At 37.6% G+C, this 26633-nt stretch overlaps 1 protein-coding gene across 5 annotated transcripts in view; it reads right to left on the bottom strand.

Moving 5' to 3' along the window:
* Window positions 1-26633, bottom strand: part of NEDD4 (NEDD4 E3 ubiquitin protein ligase) — a 156809-nt gene that overhangs the window by 7100 nt on the left and 123076 nt on the right. For all 5 annotated transcript variants that reach the window (XM_060097309.1, XM_060097307.1, XM_060097305.1 and 2 more), the window contains 15 exons: window positions 25618-25737; window positions 24179-24382; window positions 22877-22957; window positions 22596-22650; window positions 22443-22501; window positions 21339-21404; window positions 17118-17347; window positions 16266-16387; window positions 16105-16175; window positions 8487-8582; window positions 8052-8125; window positions 7706-7766; window positions 5495-5554; window positions 5302-5409; window positions 4555-4651 (listed from right to left, as the gene is read on the bottom strand). In XM_060097309.1, the coding sequence (XP_059953292.1) occupies window positions 4555-4651; window positions 5302-5409; window positions 5495-5554; window positions 7706-7766; window positions 8052-8125; window positions 8487-8582; window positions 16105-16175; window positions 16266-16387; window positions 17118-17347; window positions 21339-21404; window positions 22443-22501; window positions 22596-22650; window positions 22877-22957; window positions 24179-24382; window positions 25618-25737 (1504 nt within the window). The remainder of the gene's footprint in view (window positions 1-4554; window positions 4652-5301; window positions 5410-5494; window positions 5555-7705; window positions 7767-8051; window positions 8126-8486; window positions 8583-16104; window positions 16176-16265; window positions 16388-17117; window positions 17348-21338; window positions 21405-22442; window positions 22502-22595; window positions 22651-22876; window positions 22958-24178; window positions 24383-25617; window positions 25738-26633) is intronic.

Genomic DNA, 26633 nt, shown 5'->3' with positions numbered 1-26633 from the left:
TACAAATACATGGAGACTAATCAATACTCTACTAAATAACCAAGAGGTCACTGAAGAAGTCAAAGAGGAAATCAAAAAACTCTATAAACAAATGACAATGAAAACACAACAACCCCAAACCTATGGGATGCAGCAAAAGCAGTTCTAAGAGGGAAGTTTATAGCAATACAATCCTACCTCAAGAAACAAGAAAAATCTCAAATAAATACCCTAAACTTACACCTAAAGCAATTAGAGAAAGAAGAACAAAAAAACCCCCAAAGTTAGCAGAAGGAAAGAAATCAGAAAGACCAGATCAGAAATAAATGAAAAAGAAATGAAGGAAACAATAGCAAAGATCAATAAAACTAAAAGCTGGTTCTTTGAGAAGATAAACAAAATTGATAAACCACTAGCCAGACACAGAATTAGAAATTAAAGAGGAGAAGTAACAACTGACACTGAAGAAATACAAAGGATCATGTGAGATTACTACAAGCAAGTATATGCCAATAAAATGGACAACCTGGAAGAAATGGAAAAATTTTTAGAAAAGCACAACCTTCTGAGACTGAACCAGGAAGAAACAGAATACAGAAACAGACCAATTACAAGCACTGAAATTGAAACTGTGATTAAAAATCTTCCAACAAACAAAAGCCCAGGACCAGATGGCTTCACAGGTGAATTCTATCAAACATTTAGAGAAGAGCTAACACCCATCCTTCTCAAACTCTTCCAAAAAATTGCAGAGGAAGGAACACTCCCAAACTCATTCTATGAGGCCAGTGCCTCCCTGACACCAAAACCAGACAAAGATACTCAAAAAAAGAAAATTACCAGTATCACTGGTGAATATAGATGAAAAAATCCTCAACAAAATACTAGCAAACAGAATCCAACAACTCATTAAAAGTTGATACACCACGATCAAGTGGGGTTTATCCCAGGGATGCAAGGACTTTTCCATATATGCAAATCAATCAGTGTGATACACCATAATAACAAACTGAAGGATAAAAACAATATGATCGGGCTTCCCTGGTGGTGCAGTGGTTGAGAGTCCGCCTGCCGATGCAGGGGATGCGGGTTCGTGCCCCGGTCCGGGAAGATCCCACATGCCGCGGAGCGGCTGTCCCCCTGAGCCATGGCCGCTGAGCCTGTGCGTCCGGAGCCTGTGCTCCGCAACGGAAGAGGCCACAACAGTGAGAGGCCCGCATACAGCAAAAAAAAACCCAACAATATGATCATCTCAGTAGATGCTGAGAAAGCTTTCGACAAAATTCAACACCCATTTATGATAAAAACTCTCCAGAAAGTGGGCATAGAGGGAACCTACCTCAACATAATAAAGGCCATATATGACAAACCTACAGCAAACATCATTCTCAATGGTGAAAAACTGAAAGCATTTCCTCTAAGATCAGGAACAAGACAAGGATGTCCACTCTTGCCACTATTATTCAACACAGTTTTGGAAGTCCTAGCCACGGCAATAAGAGGAGAAAAAGAAATAAAAGGAATACAAATTGAAAAAGAAGAAGTGAAACTGTCACTGTTTGCAGATGACATGATACTATACATAGAGAATCCTAAAGATGCTGCCAGAAAACTACTAGAGCTAATCAATGAATTTGGTAAAGTTGCAGGATACAAAATTAATGCACAGAAATCTCTTGCATTCCTATACACTAATGATGAAAAATCTGAAATAGAAATCAAGGAAACACTCCTATTTACCACTGCAATAAAAAGAATAAAATATCTAGGAATAAACCTACCTAAGGAGACAAAAGATGTGTATGCAGAAAACTATAAGACACTGATGAAAGAAATTAAAGATGATAAAAACAGATGGTGAGATATACCATGTTCTTGGATGGGAAGAATCAACATTGTGAAAATGACTCTACTATCCAAAGCAATGTACAGATTCAGTGCAATCTCTATCAAACTACCAATGGCATTTTTCAGAGAACTAGAACTAAAAATTTCACAATCTGTATTGAAACACAAAAGACCCCGAATAGCCAAAGCAATCTTGAGAAAGAGAAACGGAGCTGGAGGAATCAGGCTCCCTGACTTCAGACTATACTATAGTCTGAAGTAGTAGTAATCAAGATAGTATGGTACTGACACAAAAACATAAATATAGATCAATGGAACAGGATAGAAAGCCCAGAGATAAACCCACACACATATGGTTACCTTATCTTTCATAAAGGAGGCAAGAGTATACAATGGAGAAAAGACAGCCCCTTCAATAAGTGGTGCTGGGAAAATTGGACACCTGCATGTAAAAGAATGAAATTAGAACACCCCCTAACATCATACTCAATAATAAACTCAAAATGGATTAAAGACCTAAATGTAAGGCCAGAAACTATCAAACTCTTAGAGGAAAACATAGGTAGAACACTCTATGACATAAATCACAGCAAGATCCTTTTTGACCCACCTCCTAGGGAAAGGGAAATAAAAACAAAAATAAACAAATGGGACCTAATGAAACTTAAAAGCTTTTGCACAGCAAAGGAAACCATAAACAAGACCAAAAGACAACCCTCAGAATGGGAGAAAATATTTGCAAACGAAGCAACTGACAAAGGATTAATCTCCAAAATATACAAGCAGCTCATGTAGCTCAATATCAAAAAAACAAACAACCCAATCCAAAAATGGGCAGAAGACCTAAATAGACATTTCTTCGGAGAAGATATACAGATTGCCAACAAACACATGAAAGGATGCTCAACATCACTAATCACTAGAGAAATGCAAATCAAAACTACAATGAGGTATCACCTCACACTGGTCAGAATGGCCATCATCAAAAAGTCTACAAACAATAAATGCTGGAGAGGGTGTGGAGAAAAGGGAACCCCCTTGCACTGTTGGTGGGAATGTAAATTGATACAGCCACTATGGAGAACAGTACGGAAGTTCCTTAAAAAACTTAAAATAGAACTACCATATGACCCAGCAATCCCACTACTGGGCATATACCCTGAGAAAACCATAATTCAAAAAGAGTCATGTACCACAAATGTTCACTGCAGCACTATTTACAATAGCTATGACATGGAAACAACCTAAGTGTCCATCGACAGATGAATGGATAAAGATGTGGCACATATATACAATGCAATATTACTCAGCCATACAAAGAAACAAAATTGATTTATTTGTAGTGAGGTGGATGGACCTAGAGTCTGTCATACAGAGTGAAGTAAGTCAGAAAGAGAACAACAAATACTGTACGCTAACACATATACATGGAATCTAAAGAAAAAAAAAGGTTCTGAAGAACCTAGGGGCAGGACAAGAATAAAGATGCAGATGTAGAGAATGGACTTGAGGACACAGGGAGGGGGAAGGGTAAGCTGGGACGAAGTGAGAGAGTGTCATGGACATATATACACTACCAAATGTAAAACAGATAGGTAGTGGGAAGCAGCCGCATAGCACAGGGAGATCAGCTCGGTGATTTGTGACCACCTAGAGGGGTGGGATAGGGAGGGTGGGAGGAAGACACAAGAGGGAGGGGATATGGGGATATAAGTATACGTATAGCTGATTCACTTTGTGATACAGCAGAAATTAACACTCCATTGTAAAGGAATTATACTCCAATAAAGATGTTAAAAAAATGTAACATACTTTTTATTGGCTAGATATTACTGCACTGTAATATTAACATTCTGAAGCAACTTCTACTTCTTTTGTAAACCCTTAAGAATTTGAATTTATATTCTAACACTAATAACTCTGGACCTGTGTGTGGGATATCTCCCCCAAGTTCCAAAAAATTCTTGATATCAGTGGATGGCTGTAGGCCTGGGCTGCATAAAAGAGGGCAGTGGATCTAGAGATGGAAGGGGTGTTTGCCCTGCTTAACTGGGTTTGTCTTTCCAATGAGCACATTGGTGAGCAGCAAAGCTCTTGTCTCAGCCTTCCTACTGGAAGTGGTTACTCTAGGTGGAGAAGTGGCAGCTGTTTGACAGGTTCTGCAAACAGATATAAATGAAGCTTAACAAGGAAACCAGGTTTACCAAGGAGGGGACAGTAGGGCTCCAATCTTGGCTCTACTTTCTCTCAAAGATTTGTTCTTCTTGGTATCTTTAAAAGCAAGTAAATGTCCTTCCAATAAACAGAATATTTAACTTCATTTAGTCTGTTCTTTTCCCCAAATGTATTCTACTATAATACTCTCTGTGTTTTGTTGTACGCTTATTAACACCCTGTGGAACTTTACACGCTGCCTGCCCTAAACTGTCACACTACAGGCAATGCTTTTTCTGTAATGGAATGCAGGGTGGGAATCAAATTTAAAATTCAAGAATGGGAAGTAACTTGAGTCATTTCATGTTTCCAGTTTTCTCCTTTGCTATCTGATTAGAAGGTGTACATATATTTTGACCTACTTCAGTGTATTTAATTATAATCATTTTAAAATCTTAATTTTTAAAATTAAGCTAAATATTTGTATAAATGATAGAAGCTTGAAGACTAGTTAGCCATGAAAAAGACAACTGCCATAAGCTCCATCTTTTTATGATCTATGGAAATCCTTACCATACAGTTCAGCAAATCCATTCATAGGCACACGGGACGTGCCAGTGACAAACTGAAGTAATCGTATTCTTTTTTCTGAGTCCATCATTAAAACAGCCTGCAAAAGATAAAAGCAGCACTTAGGAACATCACTGGGAAAAAACGGTAACAAAACTATCCTGAAAAATAGGCTATCAGAATTTAGTTAGAGCATTAATGATCACTTATGAAATTTGCATGTTTTAGTTCAAGTTGTGCTTATGGGTGGTTCACGAAGTTCTTGAAACTTCATTTCCAAGGCTACATGGTAACTCTTTAGAATGGGATTATAGCCTAATAAAGTGACAAAATTTCCTCTCAGATGTGACTCACAGCTTTTAAAAAATTGTTATTTACTGGTATTATTGAATAGCATACACATTTCTGTATAAGATGGAAAATCACATTCCAAGGAGCCATGCAGGAGTCCCAGAGAATACACTGCAGGTTATTACAAGTTCCCTTGAAGAGTCCCAACTTTAGTAAGGAATCAAGTGCCTGTCTCAGCTGTCACTGCCACTTACTACATTCTGCACATTTTACTTATCTAAAAATATGTATGGAGATTGGAACCATATCCAGAAGGTAAACATATACAGTACAAAATCAAAGATAATTTTGGCAGGGCTATATATATATTTTGTCATATCTCTATGTGATCCACTAGTATAGTTAAATATGATTGAATCTACTGAAAAGTAATTTATGAAAATAGAAGCTTTCCATTACCTTCCAAAACCACTGGATGACTTGATGATTTACACTGTAGCCATTTTTGTACTTTGTGTGTTCTCTCCAGTCATTCACATCGACATCTCCCAAGCCACACATCAGAAGCTACGTAATAAGAAATGTCAAACTGTAGACATGAAAAATAATGGGAACAAAAGTCCTGTTTTAAGATAAAAACAATATTTCTTACCTCTAGTTCATTTTCATCAAAAATTTTGATGAGATCCTGTGGTATCAGTTCAAAAAATCCCTAGTAGAAAGAATATATTTAAAACCCTGGTCAGTGGGGTCAATGGACAATCCCATACTTAGTCTTCTTCCACCACACATTCATGGGCTCTTAACTGACATTTCAGTGTTGGCAAGAAAGTATACATGTCTGTTCTCTCACTGATTCCTCAAAGTGGCTATTTTAAAACTTCCCCACAATTTTTAAGCCTCCTCTTCCTCCACGTCACCCCTTCTTTACAGCAGATAATTTCTACTTGAGAGAGAAAATAGAGGCAATTCTGCAGGATGGAATTCCCTCAACCTTCTGCATCCCCACGTACCAACCAGCACCAACATCCACGAGGGCCTCTTCCCCACTGCTGTGGAGAGAGGGACCACTTCCTCTCTGTGCTTCATCTGCTTCCTCAAGGATGTCATCACTAAACCTTTATTAGCTCACTTTTGATGCATCTAAATTTGTTCAAGCCTTTTCTACCTTAAAAACAAAACAAGAAAGCAAGCCCCTCTTTCCGCTCTCCACGTTCTGGACAGTGTTACTACGCATTTCCAAATCCCCTCGCTCACCCCCATCTATCCCTCAACCACTGCAATCTGACCTCTTCATCAATGCTTCCCTGAAGGTGTCCTGGAGAAACTCAAAGACAGCTTTGCAGCTAATCTAATATACGCTTTTTAGTTCCCTATCTTATTTGACTTCTCTGCACTATGATATTGTTGACAACACCTTTGTTTTCGAAACTCTGCTATTGTTGATGGTTTTCCTCCTATGTCTCTGTGCCTTTGCTGATTTCCTTTGATGTCTCTGTTTCTCCTGTCCGTTCCTTAAATGTTGGTGTTCCCACATCCCCACGTGTGGCCATCCACTTACACCGTTCTTACTGTTCTTTTGAATTTTCCATCTTGTCTAGTCCACACCTCCGCTACACACATGCAGAGGATCCCCAGATCTCTAACCTTTAAATCAGCCTAAGCTATAGATCTCCCTTCCTGAGAGCCACTCACGTGCACACACGGCTTTCTTCCCACTGTCCTTACCATTTCTCCCTGGGATTACTGCAGCACTTTCCAACTAACCTCTGCGGCTCGTCTTGCCCTCTCTAGCTCACTACATACCACTTCCAGAATGATCTGACCAAAATGTATCAATACACTGAATCCTGGTGTTCTATTGTTAATAGCCTTTAATGCCACCTTCTTCCCTCACTGGACTTCAGAGAAAACTCCGAACAAACAGGCCCCCCATCATCTGGTTCTTCCCGTCTCTCCAGGCTTAATTTCACCTCTTGCATCCTCTTATCCAGTACAGCAATTGCTTGTATTCTCTCTAACGTGTGCCCAGTCTGTCTTACTGCCACACTTCACAGGTGCTGCTCCCTCTGCTTAGAATTGCATTTCCTCTCTGTGGCTGGCCGATCCCTCGAGCCCTCCCCTCCCCTGCCTCCACCTCTCTTTGCTCTGGTTTCTACCTCTCTTCTCTGCTCACCTAGTACTTCAGCCTTCCCTCTGTCCATTTCCACCTTTAGAGTCTCTGCTCCTTGACAGCAGGACCTATGTCTTTTTGCCTCTTGCATAGCACCAGACATAGTCAGTGCTCAATGTTGAATAAATGAAAAAGTATGTGATAAATATTTAACAGAAGACTTTTAGTTAGCTTAGGAAATGAATGCCCTGACAACAGCCTAAATGTCTATCAATTGGGAAGTTTAAATAACTTATGAATTTAGAGTATGAATAAAAGGCAACCACAAAGAAAGGTCGCTATATATCTTGACATGTAAAGACCTCCAATAAGTATTTGATAAGAGAAGAAAGTGAGTCACAAACCAACATGTATGATGTGACCCCATTTAGGAAAAGAAACAAATAGTATATTCCACCATCCCTCTAGCACTCTTGTTCCTTTGTTCACCTAGGGTTACTTAAGGTGAGGGGAGTGGGACTGGGAAAGCTGAGGGGGATCCATGTTAAGGAGGACTGTTTATTGCATGCATTTCTTGAATGATTGCGTTTTAACTCAACATCTATTCATTTAATATTTTGTCAGTATGAAAATTAATTTAAAATGGTTTTAAAAAGTCATCTACTACTTTTTCTCTGACATGATAAGGCCCAATATTTAAAACTTACGGACTGTACTTTGAAATTATAGAAGAGGAAACAAAATGAGTACCTCTTTAAAAGCAGCCATTTGCTTCTGGATTCGGTTTACAAATCGCCATTGTATTACAAGACTAAAAGAAATAAAACATTTCATCTTTTTCACAGGAAAAAAGGAAAACTGTTAAGGTACATGTATTCTGGTTAGAAACAAAAAATAAAGACTAGCTAAGCCCAAGGCAAAAACTGAACATGAGTGAGTAATATGACATGGTTACAGAAAGAAAAAAAGAACATTGAGGCTCTGACTCTGGGGTAAGAGAAAGAAGGTACAAAGAGTCTTCCCAGAAAGAAGTATAAAATTATTTCCAATAAAGAATTTACTAAATAGAGTAAAATACTTACAACAAAATACTTACTAAATATATTCCTTTTTGTTCTTATTGGTGACGACTATTTCTGATCCGCCATTTTTCAACTCATGTTGATGGGTCTAAAATTAAGCATGATGCCTTGATATGTTATTTTAGTGAAAAAAATTAAGTATAAATATGATAGTTATACCAGAAACCTGGTGTTTTAAATTAAATCCATTCAAAAGCTAAGAAAACTTGAAATATTAGTTTTACTAAAATAAATATGGAATGAGTCAAATGTTAAAGAAGCAGAAATTCTTTCTGAGAGACAGCTTTTGTTACTGGAAAATAAATTTAAAAATAGAGTGCAGAAATATGTTGAGTATATGCATTATTTAATATCTAAACCTAAGTTATAACATTTCACTTAAGTTATTAAACTTAAGTTCTAAAGTTCCACAATTTATGTACCATTTTAATTAATCAAAATTTACAAACCTGTCCAAAAAGTTCTTCATCTATGACAAACCTGAGGTCCAGTTCTGTTGGATCGTTTTCAAGAATCCATCTTAGTGAATTGTAATACTCACTATCCTAAATGGGAAAGATTGCATATTTAAAATTTGTATATAGAAAGAAGATACCTGAATCTGCAGAGAAAGTATGCTGAGGGTCTGAATCACTGGACAAAAGATGAAAAGGTCAGTTGGACATCTTTTACACACACACACAAGCATTACAAAGAGATGAATGACCAGTAAGTATAAGTGCATATATCAACAGCGTGGTGCCTGCTTAAAAGTTTCGAAGTCTATCTCTGTTTGGAAGTAGTGGAGGTACAGATTTTATTATCCAGTTAAAGGGTCAGTTTTGACATGAAGCCTAACTGCTATGGCTACTCAGGAGCACTCAACACCTGTTTCACATGGCCTGTGAGACTGAAGTGTTTAAGCAGCTCTGAGGAGGCTGTTATTTATACCTGGCCCAGGTTGAAGAAAAATCTCAAATTAAATACAAAACTTCAGTTAACCAACACCAATAACTGTGCAATTTTATGATTTACGAAGAATTATACTGTTCACACAAATAATGTGTCACAAAAATGGGACTTGGTAACACAGACAGGTCTTGGAATCCATGTGTTCACACACTGTGTGATGCTATTCAGCGTAGGTTACAAAGTTATAGTCAAGGATTTAATCCTTGGGTTTCTGTTTCTTTTATTTATTTATTTATACAGCAGGTTCTTATTAGTTATCCATTTTATACATATTAGTGTATATATGTCAATCCCAATCTCCCAATTCATCACACCACCACCCACCCCTCACTTTCCCCCCTTGGTGTCCATACGTTTGTTCTCTACACCTGTCTCAATTTCTGCCCTGCAAAAAATGGTTCATCTGTACCATTTTTTCTAGGTTCCACATATATGCGTTAATATACAACATTTTTTTTCTCTTTCTGCCTTACTTCACTCTGTATGATAGTCTCTAGATCCATCCACGTCTCTACAAATGACCCAATTTCGTTCCTTTTGATGGCTGAGTAATATTCCGCTGTATATATGTACCACATCTTCTTTATCCATTCATCTGTCGATGGGCATTTAGGTTGCTTCCATGACCTGGCTATTGTAAATAGTGCTGCAATGAACATTAGGGTGCATGTGTCATTTTTTTTTTTTTATGGACCCAGGTTGCCACTTCAGGTGGTCAAAATAAGTCATCACCTTCTTGATTCCTTGAATAAGCATTCTTTGGTGAGCATTTTTTTTTAATCCACTAGGGTATATGGGTATAATAAATTTTTTTTGAATTTTATTTATTTTTTTGTATAGCAGGTTCTTATTAGTTATCCATTTTATACACATCAGTGTATACATGTCAATCCCAATCTCCAAATTCATCCCACCACGCAGCCCCACCCCACCACCTGCCCCGCCACTTCTCCCCTTGGTGTCCATACGTTTGTTCTCTACATCTGTGTCTCAATTTCTGCCTTGCAAACTGGTTCATCTGTACCATTTTTCTAGGTTCCACATATATGCGTTAATATACGATATTTGTTTTTCTCTTTCTGACTTACTTCACTCTGTATGACAGTCTCTAGATTCATCCACGTCTCTACAAATGACCCAATTTCGTTCCTTTTTATGGCTGAGTAATATTACATTGTATATATGTACCACATCTTCTTTATCAATTTGTCTGTAGATGGGCATTTAGGTTGCTTCCATGTCCTGGCTATTGTAAATTGTGCTGCAATGAACATTGGGGTGCATGTGTCTTTTTGAATTATGGTTTCCTCTGGGTATATGCCCAGTAGTGGGATTGCTGGGTCATATGGTAATTCTATTTTTAGTTTTATAAGGAACCTCCATACTGTTCTCCATACTGGCTGTATCAATTTACATTCCCACCAACAGTGCAAGAGGGTTTCCTTTTCCCCACACCCTCTCCAGCATTTGTTGTTTGTAGATTTTCTGATGATGCCCATTCTAACTGGTGTGAGGTGATACCTCATTGTAGTTTTGATTTGCATTTCTCTAATAATTAGAGATGTTGAGCAGCTTTTGATGTGCTTCAGGGCATCTGTATGTCTTCTTTGGAGAAATGTCTATTTAGGTCTTCTGCCCATTTTTCATTGGATTGTTTTTTTTTTAATATTGAGCTGCATGAGCTGTTTATATATTTTGGAGATTAATCCTTTGTCCGTTGATTCATTTGCAAATATTTTCTCCCATTCTGAGAGTTGTCTTTTGTCTTGTTTGCAGTTTCCTTTGTTTTGCAAAAGCTTTTAAGTTTCATTAGGTCCCATTTGTTTATTTTTGTTTTTATTTCCATTACTGTAGGAGGTGGATCAAAAAAGATCTTGCTGTGATTTATGTCAAAGACCGTTCTTCCTATGTTTTCCCCTAAGAGTTTAATAGTGTCCAGGCTTACATTTAGGTCTCTAATCCATTTTGAGTTTATTTTTGTGTATGGTGTTAGGGAGTATTCTCATTTCATTCTTTTACATGTAGTTGTCCAGTTTTCCCAGCACCACTTATTGAAGAGACTGTCTTTTTTCCATCGTATATCTTTTCCTCCTTTGTCATAGATAGGTTGACCATAGGTGCTTGGGTTTATCTCTGGGCTTTCTATCCTGTTCCATTGATCTATATTTCTGTTTTTGTGCCAGTACCATATTGTCTTGATTACTGTAGCTTTGTAGTATAGTCTGAAGTCCGGGAGTCTGATTCCTCCAGCTCCGTTTTTTTCCCTCAACACTGCTTTGGGTATTTGGGGTCTTTTGTGTCTCCATACAAATTTTAAGATTTTTTGTTCTAGTTCTGTAAAAAATGCCACTGGTAATTTGATAGGGATTGCATTGAATCTGTACATTGCTTTGGGTAGTATAGTCATTTTCAAAATATTAATTGTTCCAATCCAAAAACACGGTATATCTCTCCATCTGTTTGTATCATCTTTAATTTCTTTCAACAGTGTCTTATAGTTTTCTGCATACATGTCTTTTGTCTCCTTAGGTAGGTTTATTCCTAGGTATTTTATTCTTTTTGTTGCAATGGTAAATGGGAGTGTTTCCTTAATTTCTCTTTCAGATTTTTCATCATTAGTGTATAGGAATGCAAGAGATTTCTTTGCATTAATCTTGTATCTTGCAATTTTACCAAATTCATTGATTAGGTCTAGTACTTTTCTGGTGGCATCTTTAGGATTCCCTATGTATAGTATCACGTCATCTGCAAACAGTGACAGTTTCACTTCTTTTCCAATTTGTATTCCTTTTATTTCTTTTTCTCCTCTGATTGCCGTGGCTATGACTTCCAAAACTATGTTGAATAATAGTGGCAAGAGTGGACATCCTTGTCTTCTGTCTGATCTTAGAGGAAATGCTTTCAGGTTTTCACCGTTGAGAATGATGTTTGCTGTAGGTTTGTCATGTATGGCCTTTATTATGTTGAGGTAGGTTCTCTCTATGCCCACTTTCTGGAGAGTTTTTATCATAAATCGGTGTTGAATTTTGTTAATATGGTGTATCAATTTGTTAACACGGTGTATCACACTGATTGATTTGCGTATATTGAAGAATCCCTGGGATAAATCCCACTTGATCATGGTGTATGATCCTTTTAATATGTTGTTGGATTCTGTTTGCTAGTATTTTGTTGAGGATTTTTCATCTATATTCATCAGTGATACTGGTCTGTAATTTTCTTTGAGTATCTTTGTCTCGTTTTGGTAACAGGGTGATGGTGGCCTCATAGAATGGGTTTGGGAGTGTCCCTTCCTCTGCAATTTTTTGGAAGAGTTTGAGAAGGATGGGTGTTAGCTCTTCTCTAAATGTTTGATAGAATTCACCTGTGAAGCTGTCTGGGCCTGAACTTTTTTTGTTGGAAGATTTTAAATCAGTTTCAATTTTATTACTTGTGATTGGTCTGTTCATATTTTCTATTTCTTGCTGGTTCAGTCTTGGAAGGTTATACCTTTCTAAGAACCTATCCATTTCTTCCAGGTTGTCCGTTTTATTGGCATAGAGTTGCTGGTAATAGTCTCTTAGGATGCTTTGTATTTCTGCAGTGTCTGTTGTAACTTCTTTTTCATTTCTAATTTTATTAATTTGAGTCCTCTCCCTCTTTTTCTTGATGAGTCTGGGTATTGGTTTATGTATTTTGTTTATCTTCTCAAAGAAATAGCTTTTAGTTTTATTGATCTTTGCTATTGTTTTCTTTGTTTCTATTTCATTTATTTCTGCTCTGCTCTTTATGATTTGTTTCCTTCTGCAAATTTTGGGGTTTGTTCTTCATTCTCTAGTTCCTTTAGGTGTAAGGTTAGATTGTTTATTTGAGATTTTTCTTGTTTCTTGAGGTAGGCTTGTATAGCTATAAACTTCCCTTTTAGAACTGCTTTTGCTGCATCCCATAGGTTTTGGATCATCGAGTTTTCGTTATCATTTGTCTCTAGGTATTTTCTGATCTCCTCTTTGATTTCTTCAGTGATCTCTTGGTTATTTAGTAACGCATTGCTTAGCCTCCATGTGTTTGTGTTTTTTACATTTTTTCCCCCTGTAATTGATTTGTAATCTGATAGCGTTGTGGTCAGAAAAGATGCTTGATATGATTTCAATTTTTTTGAATTTAGTGAGGCTTAACTTGTGATCCAAGGTGTGATCTATCCTGGAGAATGTTCCATGCACACTTGAGAAGAAAGTATAATCTGCTGTTTTTGGATGGAATGTCCTATAAATATCAATAAAATCTATCTGGTTTATTGTGTCATTTAAAGCTCCTGTTTCCTTATTAATTTTCTGTTTGGATGGTCTGTCCATTGGTGTAAGTGAGGTGTTAAAGTCCCCCACTATTATTGTGTTACTGTCGATTTCCTCTTTTATAGCTGTTAGCAGTTGCCTTATTATTGAGGTGCTCCTGTGTTGGGTGCATATATATTTATAATTGTTATATCTTCTTCTTGGATTGATCCCTTGACCATTATGTAGTGTCCTTCCTTGTCTCTTGTAACATTCTTTGTTTTAAAGTCTATTTTATCTGATATGAGTATTGCTACTCCAGCTTTCTTTTGATTTCCATTTCCATGGAATATCTTTTTCCATCCCCTCACTTTCAGTCTGAATGTGACCCTAGGTCTGAAGTGGGTCTCTTGTAGACAGCATATATATGGGTCTTGTTTTTGTATCCATTCAGCGAGCCTGTGTCTTTCGGCTGGAGCATTTAATCCATTCACGTTTAAGGTAATTATCGATATGTATGCTCCTATTACCATTTTCTTAATTGTTACAGGTTTCTGTTTGTAGGTCCTTTTTTGTCTTGTGTTTCCCACCTAGAGAGGTTCCTTTATCATTTGTTGTAGAACTGGTTTTGTGGTGCTGAATTTTCTTAGCTTTTGCTTGTCTGTAAAGCTTTTGATATCTCCGTTGAATCTGACTGAGATCCTTGCTGGTGAGAGTAATCTTGGTTGTAGGTTTTTTCCTTTAATCACTTTAAGTGTATCATGCCACTCCCTTCTGGCTTGTAGAGTTTCTGCTGAGAAATCAGCTGTTAACCTTATGGGAGTTCCCTCGTATGTTATTGGTCATTTTTCCCTTGTTGCTTTCAGTAGTTTCTCTGTGTCTTTAATCTTTGCCAATTTGATTACTATGTGTCAGTGTGTTTCTCCTTGGGTTTATCCTGCCTGGGACGCTCTGTGCTTCCTGGACTTGGGTGGCTATTTCCTTTCCCATGTTAGGGAAGTTTTTTTTTTTTTTTTTTTTAGGGAAGTTTTTGATTATATCTCTTCAAATATTTTCTCAGGTCCTTTCTCTCTCTCTTCTCCTTCTGGGACCCCTGTAATGAGAATGTTGTTGCGTTTACTGTTGTCCCAGAGGTCTCTTAGGCTGTCTTCATTTCTTTTCATTCTTTTTTCTTTATTCTATTCCATGGCAGTGAATTCCACCATTCTGTCTTCCAGGTCACTTATCCGTTCTTCTCCCTCAGTTATTGTGCTATTGATTCCTTCTAGTGGTTTTTTTTTTTCATTTCAGTTATTGTATGTTCATCTCTGTTTTGTTTGTTCTTTAATTTTTCTAGGTGTTTGTTAAACATTTCTTGCATCTTCTCATTCTTTGCCTCCATTCTTTTTCCGAGGTCCTGGATCATCTTCACTATCATTATTCTGAATTCTTTTTGTGGCACGTTTCCTATCTCCACTTCATTTAGTTGTTTATCTGGGGTTTTATCTTGTTCCTCTATCTGGTACATAGCCCTCTGCCTTTCATCTTGTCTATCTTTCTGTGAATGTAGTTTTTGTTCCACAGGCTGCAGGATTGTAGTTCTTGCTTCTGCTGTTTGCCCTCTGGTGGATGAGGCTATCTAAGAGGCTTGTGCAAGTTTCCTGATGGGAGGGACTGGTGGTGGGTAGAGCTGGCTGTTGCTCTGGTGGGCAGAACTCAGTAGAACTTTAATCTGCTTGTCTGCTGATGGGTGGGGCTGGGTTCCCTCCCTGTTGGTTGTTTGACCTGAGGCAACCCAGCACTGGAGACTACCGGGCTCTTTGGTGGGGCTAATGGTGGACTCTGGGAGGGCTCATGCCAAGGAGTACTTCCCAGAACTTCTGCTGCCAGTGTCCTTGTCCTCATGGTGAGACACAGCCACCCCCCGCCTCTGCAGGAGACCCTCCAACACTAGCAGGTAGGTCTGGTTCAGTCTCCTATGGGGTCACTGCTCCTTCCCCTGGGTCCACATGTGCAAACTACTTTGTGTGTGCCCTCCAAGAGTGGAGTCTCTGTTTACCCCAGTCCTGTCAAAGTCCTGCAATCAAATCCCACTAGCCTTCAAAGTGTGATTCTCTAGGAATTCCTCTTCCCTTTGCCGGACCCCCAGGTTGGGAAGCCTGACGTGGGGCTCAGAACCTTCACTCCAGTGGGTGGACTTCTGTGGTATTAGTGTTCTCCAGTTTGTGAGTCACCCACCCAGCAGTTATAGGATTTGATTTTATTGTGATTGCGCCCCTCCTACCATCTCATCATGGCTTCTCCTTTGTCTTTGGATGTGGGGTATCTTTTTTGGTGAGTTCCAGTGTCTTCCTGTCTTCCTGCTTGTTCAGCAGTTAGTTGTGATTCTGGTGCTCTCCTGCAAGCCAATCTTTTTATCAGGTTTCTGTTTCTTTGTAGTAGCCTAATCTCAAGGCCTTGCTTTTGGACTGCCATTTTGAAAACATATGCCATTCATCACAAATAATCACAATTCAAAAACTGATGCAAGAGATGCGTAAAACTGATGTATAACATGTTGAAGTATTTAGGGAGACGTTTACTGATATATGCAACTTTCTTTGAAATGCATCAAAAAACCAAGATGGATTGATGGATGGGGGTGTGGACAAGTGAGTACAGATAAAAAGCCAATTGTGTAATCTGGGTGGTGGATATGCACATAGCCATTGTAAAATACTTTCAATTTCATTATATGTTAGAAAATTTTCATAATAAAATGTTGGGGAAAATGTTCATTTGTATTTTGGAACATCTATTGATTTTTTTTCATTATTAAAAGGTAAGCCTGTAAAATATTCAGTTGCCTGTTATATCATACTATATATTATAAGTGAAAAAGACATACCACTGATTCCATATCATGAAGTGTGATTGGCTTGTGCAGCATCATCTTGTAAAATGGGCGGATGAAAAAGCCTTGTAAAAAATCAAATATATTCAACATGATTACCAAGTGAAAGAAATCAGATAATTACATTAAAAAAAAGTTTTGTGCTTAATACTAACCATCCAACAGTTTGCCGTGATAAACTGCCATCCCAGCTACCCGGCCAATAAACTTGAAGTAAGAGAGGTGATCTTCATTACACAATCCAGAGTTGGGATTTATCTGTAGGGTATAATTATCCCTGTAAAGATAACCACATTTAAATGTTCCTTTCTATATTTCATACAAAAATTTTAATATGACAAATAACTGTAAATCATCTCCCTCTTTCCAGAGTTGTTTACCTCTGTTAGAACCATATTACACCATTGGATTTAATGGTTTTAAAAATAGTCATTTTGATCAAAAGGTGGAAACAATCCAAAATGTTATTGAATGGATAAACAAAATGTGGTATATACACATAATGGGGTATTATATAGCCTTCAAAAAGGAGGAAATTCTACCACATGCTGCTACATGGATAAAACCTTGAAGACATTATGCTAATGAAGTCAGTTACAAAAAAACAAATACTGTATGATTCTCCTTATATGAGGTACTGAGAATAGTCAAATTCATAGAGACAGAAAGTAGAATGGTTAATGCCAGGGAATGGGGGAGATAGTGTTTAAAGGGTACGGAGTTTCAGTTTGGGATGATGGAAAAGTTCTGCAGATGGATGGTGGTGATGGTTACACAACAATGAATGTATTGTACTTAATGCCACTGAACAATATACTTAAAATGATAAAAATGGTAAATTTTATGTTATGTATATTTCACAATTTAAAAAAGTAATTTCTGAAACAACATTAGTTACAGTCTCCCTTTTCTGACACATTGTGATGTACATTTTCCTTGCATCATATCACTGTTACTTTCAAAACAGTGATTTTCTTTCTGTATACAGTCATTGTAAAGGTACTTACGTAGCAGAATATTCAAACAACCCATAATAAGGGTTAAACATTTCCTTCGAAATCAGAAAGAACCATTCTCTGGCGACTCCTCCATAATCTAGTCCCTTTTCGCCATCAAACTCAATCCACAGTCTAGCCTTGAGGAAGTCTGCTCTCTTGACCCCCATAATTCTCCTGTAAGAGTCCTCAAGGACAGTTGCACGGTGAAGTTTCATTTCAAATTTGTTTGGAATGTCATTCTGAAAACCCAGAGAAGAGAGACTAATGGTTTAGATCAATTCAACAAGACGACACATTTCTCTCATGAACGTTATAAAATTCATTGTATTCTACCCTGTGCCCAAGATCCCTTTTCAGGGAAAACAGGACTAGGTATATTGTCTGTATTTCCTCCACAGTATGGAAGAACTCATGCATTTTCTCTAGTCACTTAATTACATAGACTTCTGATTTTCACATCTAAAGAAGCAGCTACTGATGGTGGTAATAAGGCTCACGTGAAGGCACTTCATGAACCGTCCTTTCCATCTTAAGATCCAATAAAGAAGACCATTCTGTGACCTGCAGTCAGTCTAGCCACTGCCTGCTACTTGTGTGCCTGTTGGCTCAGGGTTCTTCCCTGCCCTCCACTTTTCCTCCTTGGAGCCTGCCCGCTTCACTCATTAACAGGTGCTAACATTTACAGACTGTGCCAGTACTGTTCCCAGCATTTTCATGGGTTAACTCATTTACTCCTCATAATAACACTATGAAGAAGCTACTATTATTGTCTTCATTTTATGGGTGAAGAAACTAAAGATACAAGTTAAGAAAGTCTTAGCTCCTGAGTCTCTGTTCTTAGTGAATAAGCTCCGTTGCCTCACTCATCTTTTGTACATACTTTGCTTATATGACAAATGTAGACAACTATGCTTTTAGGCAGACCTTATTGTAAATTACATAGAAATATATCTGAATATTTTATTCTTGAGTGCTTTGTGTGCAACGTTCACGTGGAAACCATGAAAAGAAAACATACTATAAATATCCTGTCACTTCAAAAAGAGGGTTAGCTCTAAGGGAAAAAAAATCAATTTCACTCTCAATATATTTAAGAAAACTGGAAAGCCCTATAGAAACATAATAATACAAGCAGTTTATATAGCGATATAAGCATAACATAGTTTCCTCTGCTGCTTATGCAATTTAAAAGAGTGGTAAGATTGGAGAAAAGGAATTTTAGAATTTTAGGCACTAGGCAAACAGTGCAGGTGACTCAGCAAGCATTTACTGAAGGCCCGCTCTGGGCTAGGCCCATGCTAGGTAGGTATCGCAGTGGGGCCAGAGATGGGAGGAAAAGGGAATAAAAACATGGCATAAGATGTGGTCACTTTCTCAAGGAGTTTATAATTTTGTGTGTGTGTGAGAAACAAATGTAAATGTTACTAATTATGAGATTTAAAAGAGTAGGAAAATTGCTAAAAATAGAAATAGAAGCAAAGTTCTTGTGGGCAAAAAGACTGAGCTATGAATTCCAAGTGAGACGATCAAGGAGGCTTCAAGAGGGGAAGGGAGAGGGCTTCCCTGGTGGCGCAGTGGTTGGGAGTCCGCCTGCCGATGCGGGGGACGCGGGTTCGTGCCCCGGTCTGGGAGGATCCCACATGCCGCGGAGCGGCTGGGCCCATGAGCCATGGCAGCTGAGCCTGCGCGTCCGGAGCCTGTGCTCCACAATGGGAGAGGCTGCAGCAGTGAGAGGCCTGCGTACCGCAAAAAAAAAAAAAAAAAGAGAAGGGAGAGAGGGACTGAGCAGCAGCATGCAGGAGGGGTCTAAGCCATCTGACAGCTGGACGGTACAGAAGGAGGAGGGGAGGGAGAGGAGGGATTAGAGCGCAAGAAGGTGCAGAAGCAGTCTGAGGCCACAGTGTAGACAGCGTGAAGGCTGATCAGGAAGAGCTGCTGAGCAGGAAGCCACAGGATGGGACTGGTGGGTTCTCAGAGGCTGATGGCGTCGAGTGTAAAGGGTGTTTTTAAGGAGAGACAAGAAACGTGCTGGTCAGTGAAAGACCCCTGAAACAGACGGTGTGAGAGAAGACGAATGGACCATGTGAGTGAGCAGTGTCAACGAAGAGAGGGCTGAAGGAGAACTTTCCACCTCTGAGCTGAGTGGTGGACCATGCATGGGTACTAGAGTCAGGGGACACTGTGCTCAAGTCCCAGCTTCACCTCACACATCTTTTCGAAGGCTTAATTTCCTCACCTATAAAATAGGGACAATAACAATACTGACCCTCAGGGAGCTGTTTCAGGACTTACTAGGATAACGCATTTCTTGCGCTGACACGATACCAGGCATGCAGTGATCTCAGTAGTGATCAGCCACCCTTATTCCTAACTAATGAGAAGTTAAGGATGAGGCAGAAGAAAAGGTTAAAGACAGCTCAAAGCTTTGGAGCACTGATTTAGATATTTTCATCTCCATCTTGCTCTTTTGCTGTGATGTGTCCAGATAGGGATTTTATTTTTTAAATCCTGCTTGGGAAATTTTGTTAAACTGAGGATTCAGATTCTCAGCCTCTTTCTCAGGCTCTCCAGTCTCTCTTTCTGGAGCAGCTTCATGCTTCTTAAGCTTTCTTTCATAATTTTAATCTTTTTAAGTATCTTTGTTGCATTCTGGGTAATTTCTTCTCTTAATCACCAATCTGATATGTCAGGTGGCTTAAGAGCATGGACTCTGGTGCTAGACCACTTTGTTTCTGGCTTTGCCACTAATAACCATGGAACTTGATCACATTGCCTAATTTCTCTGAGCCTCAGTTTCCTCAATCTAAAATGTGATAATAATAGTCCCTTCCTTATAGAGTTATTGTAGAGATTACACGTAGATAATACATGTAACTTGTTAAGAAAAATGCCTGGTATGTAGTGAAAGCTCAATAAATATTACTGCTTTCATTATGGTTTTTGTGTTATGTGACCTGTTGCCTCATCAACCATTAGATACTGTAACATGCTTATAAGTGTTCAGACTGGCAAATGGAGAAGCTAGTGCTTCTATTCCACCAGTACATTGTCATTAAGAATGAAAATATTTACCAGACAAGTAAGTCAAAGTAGATTTAAAATCCCAAATAATTTTAAGAAGTAGAAAACAAATTTCCAGAGTGATTTTAACATAAAATTATTATTGAAAATGAGTTTAAAACATTGATGACATTTTAGGGCTTTATTCAGGCATAAAATATCTGCACTAAAAAACTATCATATTTCATTTTTTTTGTTAAATTTAGGATGAGAAAATCTGTGGAAGCAGACCCACCATCTTGAATCTGGAAAAGCAGGCTTCAGGCTTGGAAGGCAAGTAAGTGTAACCCAATATAGCCACCTAGTGGCAGTACTCCCAAACTGCAGGGCAAGGGGAAAAGCACGAGCAAATTAGACTAGGCATTAAAACATGGTCATCACCTTCACAGATATAGAGAACAAATTAGTGGCTACCAGGGGGAGAGGGAAGGGCGGAGGGGCAATACAGAGTTGGGGGGGAAGGGTTATTATGGAGTTACATGAAATCGTGTGTGTGAAACCTTTGAAAACTAAAGCACTATGGAATTTAAAGAATCTTTCAATCAATTTAAAAAAATTACTAAAAAAAAATAGTCATCACCAACAGAAATGAAATAGATGGGCGGATGAGTTTAGTTCCAAACATAATGAATTTGTCGTGATGGAAAAGAGAGTAGTGAACATTTCTGATAAGCAGAAGGAGATAAGCAATAAGAGGACTGCTCCAACCACAGCTGTACTGTCAAATTATGCAGAGATATATTATATTTGAAGCTGTAAACAATGAATGACTAACACTGGAAAACAATAGTCAAAGCAGAAAAGGAATCCAGAGAGTCCTCCTACACAATTACGTCCAGGCCTGGGGATAATCTCCTGAGCTACTCTTGCTTAGTTTCTACAAAACCCACACCCCACAAACCCACGAGGAAACCAGGTTAGAGCTCTTTAAAAGCACACTTCTAATACTATTTTTCTATATTACAAGGTATATTGAAAAATAAAGACATAAAATAACTGTGGTCTCTAATCATATATTACAGGTACTCAAAAAATACACATCCTTTCCCTAAAAGAAACTATTCAAAGTTGTTAATATATAGAATAAATTGTTACTTTTTAAAATGCATTTCCCATGCTTTCAGTCTATATGACAATCACTCCTAAGAACTCGTTTTAAGTATCACTAACCTGCTTCTTCAACTTTCTTCGGAAGAACTCATACTTTCTTTTGTAATCCCTGGAGTAGGGCACTGCCTTGAGTTGAAAATTTTGGAAAAATAAAGAAGGTTTAAGTTGTTTCATTCTGGAACAATTTTAAACACTCCACTCTGGGTATTTGATGAACATAAGTTAAAGGCATTAAAAGAGAATATTTGAAAAGAAAAGTTTAATTCAAAGAAAAACCATATATACAATTAAAAAAATTTTAATTTCTCTGTTTAAGATAAAATTGTATTCAGCAATTCTTATGGCTGTAATTTTCATCAGGCAATACTCTTGAAATGCAACAGGCCAGAAACAGGAAATGTCTTCCAAGTAGAGAAATATTAGAAATGAAAATTTCCATTTCTAAAGAGGCTTTCAAAGGGATTTCTTCCTTAAAGGAGCAATTTGAAAAATATACTTTTTGCTTGAACTCTGAGGAGTTGCCTTTTTTATCCATTACTTTAAAAGACTAAACATGAGTCAGAAGAGTAATCTACAAGAACTGTATCTTCAATTTTACTTATTTTTGTGAATTAGGAAACAGTTAAAATCTGAAAAACTAAAGTTGGAAAAAGAAGCTATATAAAAGAGGAAAATGATTTTCCTATCGTTAATCTGACTCAAGAGTAGTGTAAACATCATACATGGTAATAATTGTATTTAAACGTGAGTATGTCTTATATACCGGTATTTACAATGATTTCAACCAAAAAGTCCAAGTCATGACCCTGAGTTGATAGGGTGCTCTCTGCTTCTTCACCAGATACACTCTTGGCTCCTTTGATCTGCTGAGGATTGCCAGCCTTCTTCTTCAGACAAGTACCAGCCTGAGCACGGCAGACCACTGCCTTAGTATTTGACTATCTGGCTCACTGGTCTCACAAGGTTGCTGTGCAGAGTAAGGATAATGACTTTATATGTTCTTTTCAAATAATTGAGATCTGGTGTATGGGCGGTGGGGAGAGGGGAGATCTGCAAATGTGCTTTCCTCTCAACACCTTTAGTGCTATGTCCTTGATCAAACACCCTTGAAGAGACAGGTAAGGGGACAACCCCATCAGAGGATCCTGATACAAAGAAACTTACTGGTCCAGTTATTGCTACATTCTGCAACCGAGGATCTTCCCATTGCGTTCTTTTTATATCTGAAGAAAGAGAAAAAAAGATGTTCTCCATCCTCACGCACAAAATTCGATACTGCAAAAGATAATGTAATGAAAATAATCACATTGCACATACTGTGATTTATGTAGAAGATTCTTCCATCGGTGTGAGTTCTTTCTTCCCATCCTGGCTATAATGAAGAATATATTTCAATTATGTTAGGAAACGGTTTTCGATGTATGGGCAGAGAAATAGATTTGGTTATATGGTTGATTTAATTTGCATATTCCACTCTTAGTAGAAGACATCAACACTTCAACAATAATATTAATTATAGTTGTTAAAGAACTACTGTATTCCAAAATACAAATGTTTGAGATAGCCAAGTTAGATGGGTAGCAGTTCTAGAAACTTACAGGTAAAGGCCCCAGGTCATTGGACGAATCAAGTGATGTCTTTCCTCTCACATGAGCTGGAATTTTCAGTCTTGGATCTTCCTTTTTTGGTAGAGTAAATAAAGAAAACAATACACACACACAAACTTTAAAATCATGAAAGTCAATCTGTTATTATGTTTTCTAATATCAATGGATATCACTTTTATTTCTTTTGCTTACTCTATGAAATAATAGGTTCTCATCTAAAATCTATCACTCACAGACTACAATATTCAGTTCTCAGATCTCAGAGGAGGATCAGTATTAACTCACTACCTCTTTCACAGAAACCATTCGGAGTATTTTGCCCACTCTTTATGGATTGTGTCACTGCTTGGGGCTCTTCTCTAAATAAAAACTGGTGTAAGAGTGGGACATAAAACTGGAGCACATGTTATTTCTGAGGCCCTGAACATGCTTTTAGGCACTTAGCTGCTAAGGTGTTAATTTATTAATATTTTTGAAAGATAGGAAGGTAAGCACAAAAAGGTTATTAAAGGCAATTCAAATTGTTGAAAGAAAGAACAAAATTTAATTTATTTTGATTTATTGATGTATATTATAATTTTAATATTATTTTCTTAAATAATTTATTGTATAATTTTAGTTTTATTTAGGTATATTGGTGTTTTAAACAAATTTATTAATCAAAATCTCTTCATCTGCTGCTGATTTTCAGTAATTTTTCAATTAGTGGTGAATCAACTGCTCAACAACTTTAAGCCTTATCTTAACATAAAAATACCTATTCTACCTAGTCTGATAAGTTTTTTTGGGTACTATGAGATATGGATTCAAAAGTACTTTGGAACTATAAGCTTCATATAAAGGGAAAGGATTATGACTAAATATCTTCCTCAGTATTCATGGCTAGTGAGCTAAAAACTGCAAACATGGTAATTCCCTGGCAGTCCAGTGGTTAGGACTCCACACTTCCACTGCAGGGGGCGTGGGTTCGATCCCTGGTTAAGGAACTAAGATCCCACAAGTTGCACAGTGTGACCAAACACACACACACACACAAAGACAAACAAATAAAAAAACAAAAAACCCCCAGAACTGCAAACAGGAAGTAAATGTATCTCCATGACAATCCCCCTAAATATTAAAAATAGGCATAAACATATTGAATAGAAATAATCCTATTAAGAATTCAACATATCTCTAAATGAGCACTAGGAAATGTAGTGTATATTAATGTATAATTAAAGATTATCAAGAACTACACATGAGAGACTATTATTGTTGTTATAAATTTAAACTGGAGAGCACTGAAGTTACCCAGGTGGTGGTTTTGGTGTTGTGGTCAATGAAGAAAGGCCTCCCGTTTGGTGCATGCCGGACTTCCCAGCCTTTGGGAAGGAATCCTTGCTCCACTTCAGATGCCTGGGTCATCTGCTGTGCTGCGTCACTCGTGGGGGCCTGTGGGTGAGGGCCTGCAGAAGAACCCTGGCTTGATGGTAGCTGACTGGTCTCCACTGTGGCCTAGCACGTTAATTCAATCGTGTTGCAGTGTTTATAGAGAACACACAAACAGCTGTGGTTAAAAAGGTAACTTAACCTGCAAACAGCACACACAATTATAAATAGACCTAAAGATTGGAAGCTCATTTTTCCAATACAGTGTTGGGTCAAAGTTTGTTTTTAAAATAATTTATAATTTCTCAGCTGATTCTTGAGCAGTAAGAACGCTGGTTAACCGTCAGTCTGTTAGCCCTAGTTACAAGGGAAGCTTCAGTGCAAAGTGGAGAAGGTTGTCTTTGCTCACCCAGAAGACTCATATAGAGTGGGAATTTCCCATACACACAAAGTGGGTTCAAATGCTGGGAAGACAAAATGAATGACAAACATATACAACAGAAATGCATACCTGAAATGTAATATATTCATGTGATGAAATATAAAGCAGTAGTTAAAAGAAATACACTGGATTTATATATAAAACAACATGATAGGGTTTTAAAACAATGGTGAGCAAAAAAATATTTAGAATTATATAACACATCTTTGCAAAACTTGACACATGGACATAAATAACATTTTGCATTGTTTAACTCTCTATTAAGTACATAAAATAGGCAGGAAGAATCCCCAACAAGCTCATGATGGTAGTTCCCTCTGGGTAGTGGGGTCAAGTGCTTGGCTAAAAGGAATTTAGTTTTATCTGTAAGATTTTATTTTAAAAAAGAAAATGTCTAGAAACATATATGGTGATTTGTTAATGGCGGTAAATTCAGGGAGTTAAGAAAATCGGTATTTACTATCTTATTCTCTGTACTTTTCAGTTTTAAAAAATTTCTCCATAAGAGACATGGTGATAAGACAAAATATTTTCCTAAATGCTTACAAGGAAATATTACAAAAGGCACTCACTGTTGCCAAGGACAAAGTGTCATCATGACAAAGTTCTTTGATAGATACTAATCATTAAGATTATCTTTTAGCAAAATAATGATATTAACCATTCAAATTACACAATTACCCAGTGGACCAGATCATTTACTTTGTCCTCCTATTCCCAATTGGACTTGTTTTACATAATAACAAGTGGTGATTCATGTATATTAGAGATCTGCCGGAAATGGCAGACAATTAGCACCAATATCAGAAAATAATTAGAAGCATCCAGCATATACTACAAAGTGACATAATAGCTTCCATAGAAATATGATGGTTCAAATTATGTAATAAAACACATTAATGGATAGATTGCAGGGTACCTGGACAGTGGGCTTTATCCAGGTAGTAGTTCTGCAATTATGATCCACGTAATATGATCTTCCTCTTTCATCTTGTTTTTCTTCCCAACCTGGTGGTAATCCAGATGAAGTAGGCAAGAGCTAAGTGAAGAATAACAGAAGAATTAAATATTAATAAGAAAGTATCCTTTTTAAAAGGACCATATCCCTTTTTCACTGCTAGCTCTCTTTATTTTTATTTTTTTAAAGATTTTTTTTTGATGTGGACCCTTTTTAGAGTCTTTATTGAATTTGTTACAATATTGCTTCTGTTTCATGTTTTGGTATTTTGCTGTGAGGCATGTGGAATCTTAGCTCCCCCACCAGAGATCGAACCTGCACCCCTTGCATTAGAAGGCGAAGCCTTAACCACTGGACCACCAGGGAAGTTCCCCTGCTAGCTCTCCTTAAAATGAAACATGTTTTAAATCAATCATGTTTTAAATCATATTTTAAAGTGTACAGCATTTCACTTAAAAAAAAACTCCAGTAGAACAGATAATAATGATGAGAATGATAACAACACTAAAAATCACGAGAGTAGTAACAACCACACACTAAGTGCTTTAACACAGATCATGCCATTTAACCTCCACACAAATCTTAATGAGATAATTAACATTACTGGCCCATTTTACTTAAGGATGAAACTGAAGCTAGAAAATAGAAGCAATTTCCTACCAGATAACATTGCTAGTATGGAGCTGAGATTTGAACCCAGGTAGTCAAACTACAGATATGATCACCCATATGTGCCAAGTCAAAAGTTACCCCTGCTTTCTTTCTGTGAGGGCTGGGGACACGCTGATTATTGTAGTGTATTGCTAATGAACAAAAGAGGTCTAGTTTTCCAGGTTTACTTAAAATAGTCCAGGTCTGGCCTTCCTTTTGCCTTTTTTTTTTTTCATGAGCTTTAATTTTTTAAAATTTTTTGGCCGTGCGGCATGTGGGATCTTAGCTCCCCGACCAGGGATCAAATCTGCGCCCCCTGCATTGGA

The sequence above is a fragment of the Mesoplodon densirostris genome, chromosome 4 (genome assembly GCF_025265405.1).
Source record: "Mesoplodon densirostris isolate mMesDen1 chromosome 4, mMesDen1 primary haplotype, whole genome shotgun sequence".
Lineage (NCBI taxonomy): Eukaryota > Metazoa > Chordata > Mammalia > Artiodactyla > Ziphiidae > Mesoplodon > Mesoplodon densirostris.
Note: the sequence above shows the minus strand (reverse complement) of the source record. Positions and strands in the feature narration are given on the sequence as shown.